General features: G+C 53.0%; 1 protein-coding gene across 1 annotated transcript in view; it reads right to left on the minus strand.

Annotated features, from left to right (window-relative positions):
- Nucleotides 1-4,110: 4,110 nt before the first annotated feature.
- GRIK4 (glutamate ionotropic receptor kainate type subunit 4) overlaps nt 4,111-4,319 on the minus strand; it is a 189,259-nt gene continuing 189,050 nt past the window's right edge. The window contains exon 19 of the mRNA XM_023744716.1: nt 4,111-4,317. Coding sequence (XP_023600484.1) covers nt 4,111-4,317 — 207 coding nt within the window. The remainder of the gene's footprint in view (nt 4,318-4,319) is intronic.

Below are 4,319 nucleotides of genomic sequence, written 5' to 3' on the forward strand. Positions count from 1 at the left end.
GCCAACCTATGAAACAGTGCCGACAGGGGAGAGGCCCTTTGGTCCCTGCTTTCCTCTGAGTTTTTGGAAGAGTCAGAGAGCACATTGGACAGGGTGGAGAATAATGAAGCACACGGCACTCTGCTGCTTTTCTAGCCGGAGGATCACGGCACTTACCTGTTTGACCTCCATCCTCTGATACAGACTCTATGGGTCTAACCTGTTAATAGGGGTAAGTCCCCAGATACAGCTTCAGCCACATGTACCCACTCCCTGACACATGAACCTCAGATATGGAACCTTACACACAGGCTCTTAGCTCATTAGGCAGATTAAATACCCAATTTCTTTATGCTTGTTCTTAGGGCCTCTGCTCCTCCGCCATGTGTGATTAGAGAGGCCCTACTTTATTGCTTCATAGACATCTTTCTTTTTTGACCTCAGCACTGTCTCTGCTCTTTGTGTACGGTAATATTAGTATTTTTCATTCTTTCTTCACATTTTGAAATTAGTATGAAATTAATAAAATTGAACAATAATGTTCTATCACTAGGGACAGAATTTCTCTTCCCTGGTTGCCTTTAAATTGCAATGGGGTTGTTGACCCCATTCAGTTCTAAAGCATGGAAATTTTTTTCTTCTGGAAGCCACACCCAGGGTGTGTGTGTGTGTGTGTGTGTGTGTGAAGAGGGGGGGTTCCTATGAGAAGGACACATGGCATCACCAGTCTTTGAGGGACACACTGTAGGATGGCCAGTGTCAGCCTGGAGGCACTCTGTCTGGGTGGTAGTGGCCTAGCCCGTGGGGAGAAAGCCACCTTTCAACAGAGGCATGGGAATAACTCAGCTCAAGGCAACTGAAGGTGTAATTTCTCTCTTTGAGAAGGTCCCATAGGAAGCACTAGCTTTAGGCGAAATCTTTATGAAAGGATTCCTTCTCTGAATTTTCCAAACAGGCCTCTTTGTTATTACCCCACAGGAGCTGACAACCAGTGGGAATCAAATCTCCCTTATCATTTCCAGACTATTTTACCTGCTGCGCACCCCTATTGGCAGGAGAGCCACAAGGGGTTCTCTCAAGCTTCCCTCAACCAGCCTGCTGCTCTGAGATGCACCCTCCCCCACCCCGCCTCCCCGCATTTAATTCCTGCACCACAGGGAGCCCTGGATTCCAAAGGAAAGGTAAACTCCTTGGAATCCAAAACTAACGAAGTTTCACAGGGCGGCCCCAGGTGGATTGGTTATCGTGATATTTCAGTCTCACCTAACCAATATGAGGGCCGGCTGGCAAGTTCCCAGGATGAATATTCTCATATGAGCATTGAATTGGAGAAAGCCATCTACACGCTCAACTTACACCCCACTGAGTTCTGAGGTAGAGATCTTGTGACGGTTGGGGCCTTGCAAAGCAATTAAAAGAAATAAAGCAAAGTATTATATTTTAATTGATGTAATCTGCCAGCTCCCAGTGGGATCTGGGTGATATCTGACTAGAGTTACCCTCGGTATCAATAGATGACTATTCTGTGAAAGTGCATTGAGGAAGACAAAACCCTACAAGTCCTGAACTTCATTAACATGCGGGTCTGTTTGGGGGGATTGGCTCCGACTCCCAGGACTACAAATTGAAAGAAGCCACCTAGACTTTTCAGAGATCTGAACAAAGAGCTGCAGCGGGTGGGGGTAGGGGAAGGGGTGGGGGTGAGGATGGGGGTGGAGAGAGGGACAGAGAGAGAGGGGCAGGCAGAGGGGAAGACACAAAGTAGATTGATATTGCTATTCGCTATTAGAGAGCCTGGATATAGGACAGGCCAGATCATTTTTTCCAAACCAAAACAGCTTTCATCCATCACTAACATTTCTGGGTTTGTTTCTGTTTTATTATAAATATTTGAAGAAAGATAAACAGACAAGAAAGACTGTTTGTACAGTACACAGACCCCGATAGAAAATACAGAGTGGGGAAGAGAGCCAACAACCAACAAGGTAACAAGTAGAGCCCAAAGCGGGAGAGGACCAGCTGGTGGCAGGTGCCCTCCCGGGTCGGCTTGAGTGCAGAGCAGTGCGGTCTCCCCCCGGCTGACAGGCCCGCGCAGGCTGGCCTTCCTTCCACGGGGTGAAAGGGCAGACGTGATAAATGATTCATGGGGCATTCACCTCAGTAACCCAATACAAGAAGCTTGCTATTGATCGAGATATCCTGCTTTTAAAAACACCTTCCCACCCCAAATGTGATCTCACAATAGGACCCCACTGTCAGAACCCAGGCCCGGAGCGGGGTTAGGGGTGTGCACCGCTAGGGCTGGGGCTGGGGCTGGGTCAGTTTCCCTCCAGGGGCCCTTCTCACCAAAACCATGTTCCTCCTGAGGCCGGCAGCAAGGTTTAAAAACACTCCTGTCCTGCACTGCACTGTCATCCACTCGTGAAAAAGAAAATATTTAAAAAGAATTCAAATTCATGAGAGAGAAGGTCAGCCTAGGACAAAACCAGTGTCCTTCCCAGGAGTGACCAGGGGACCACCAGGGGACGGCAGCTCTAACTCAGTCCCAAACGGCAAAGTCAGGGAGTGAAGTTCATCACCTCCCAAAGGCGTCCTTACTTTAGTGTGTTCAGAACAGCAACACTGTGAGGACTGTTCGATTCAGGTAGTGGTGGCGGTGGGAGTGGTGGCAGCAGCCATGTATTTCCTGCTCCCTCTAACTTGTTTAAGTTTACAATCAGAGATTGCATAGAATTTAAGTTTTCCATCAAAAAATGAAAATTCTCTACATGAGAGTCCTACTTGGTGAAAACCAGCTACAGCCACGCAGCTGCCAAGAGACGCATCCCTTCCATTGAGCGAGGGCTCCGGGTCCTGCAGGTGTCGGACACGCAGGGCGGGGCGGGCAGCCGTCTGACCAGGCAGCATTGCGATGGTTTGCAGGTGGAGGAGGAGTTCAGTGCTTTCCTGAGGCTGCTCCGACTGTAGCCCAGGCCGAGGTGAGGGCTGAGGGTTCCTGGCTCCCAGGCCTGCCTGTTGGTGACAAGACCCACACCTCCCAGGAACATGGCAAACCTTTGATTGCTTGAGGTCATTTCATTAGTAAACACACACACACATGCATGCACACACACGTGCACCCACCCCCACACACACCCACGTTTGCACCCAGTCTCCTATCTATTAACAAGAACTCCCCCAGCCACGATAGCTGCGGGCCTGGCTCCCAGGCAGCTGCGGAGTCTGGTAAAAGGAGATGCAGGTGGCAAACCGTGGAGCACACACAGGGTGCCCTCCTTCCTCCTCTGGCTGCCCCACCGGCAGCTGCCTCTGCTCCGCAGACAAGGCCCCAAGAGGCTGTGCCCGCTGTCCTCTCACCTGTCTCTTCCTTCGAGGTCACACTCACAAAAGACCAAACCAAACCAAGAATAGTAAAAACCAGAAAGGAAAAAAGACACGTTTACCCCTGGAACCTGTGAGTTAACTGGTTGGGGGATCTGGAACGTGAGACGCCCAACCTTGTTCTTCCCCAGACGCTTCTGCCCCTGTACCCCTCCCCCCCCCCATCACCACCCAGAAAGGAGCTCAGCCCCTGGAACCCGAGGCACTGGCCACTCCATGTCCTAAAATGTAGGAAAAAGGGTGGGGAATATATGGACTTCCAGTCCCTCACCCAGCCTGCCTTCCAATAAACAAGCAGAGAAAACAGAGAATGAAATGGAGGCGAAAACAAGAGCAGGTGGGAGGGAGAGAAAAGGGAACGACATTAACAAAAATATACAAACCCAGAAAAGGAAAACTTCCCTGTGGAGTTTATTTTTTTCCTTGTGAGAGCTAGACCCCGAGTACAACAGCCCCTTCCTAACAGGGGATTCCAGGGCGGCCCCACCGAGTCCTGGAACTGGTCTGGGCAGGGCCCCGCCCGCTGGGAGACGATGGGTCCCCGTGATCCTGGGTGGGGCGCCCCGTCCCCACGCGGTCAGCGTCTGGAGCACCCAGCTCCCCGCTCGGGCGCGGTCTCTGCTGGGCGCTGGGCTCTTTGATCCGTTTGTAAAGTCCCTGGATCCGGATCCGGAGGGACGCGTGGGCGTGGGCAGCCCCGCGGGTCGGAGCAGCGCCCGGCCTGCCTGGTGGCCGGAGCGGCCCGCGCGGCTACTCGGGCTCGCCGCCGCCGCCGGGCGCCCGGTCCCAGGCCAGGCTCTCCTCGCTGCGCGCGGGCCGGCGCGGGCCCTGGAAGCGGCGGCACTCGTGGCAGACTCGCACGTGCGCGCAGCCGGGGGCCACCAGCGCCGCCACCCGGGCTAGCTGCTGCGCATGCTGCTCGGGCTCCCCCGCCGCCCCCCGAACAATTGCCCTTTGCT

This window comes from Myotis lucifugus, unplaced genomic scaffold (genome assembly GCF_000147115.1).
Source record: "Myotis lucifugus unplaced genomic scaffold, Myoluc2.0 scaffold_484, whole genome shotgun sequence".
Classification (NCBI taxonomy): Eukaryota; Metazoa; Chordata; class Mammalia; order Chiroptera; family Vespertilionidae; genus Myotis; species Myotis lucifugus.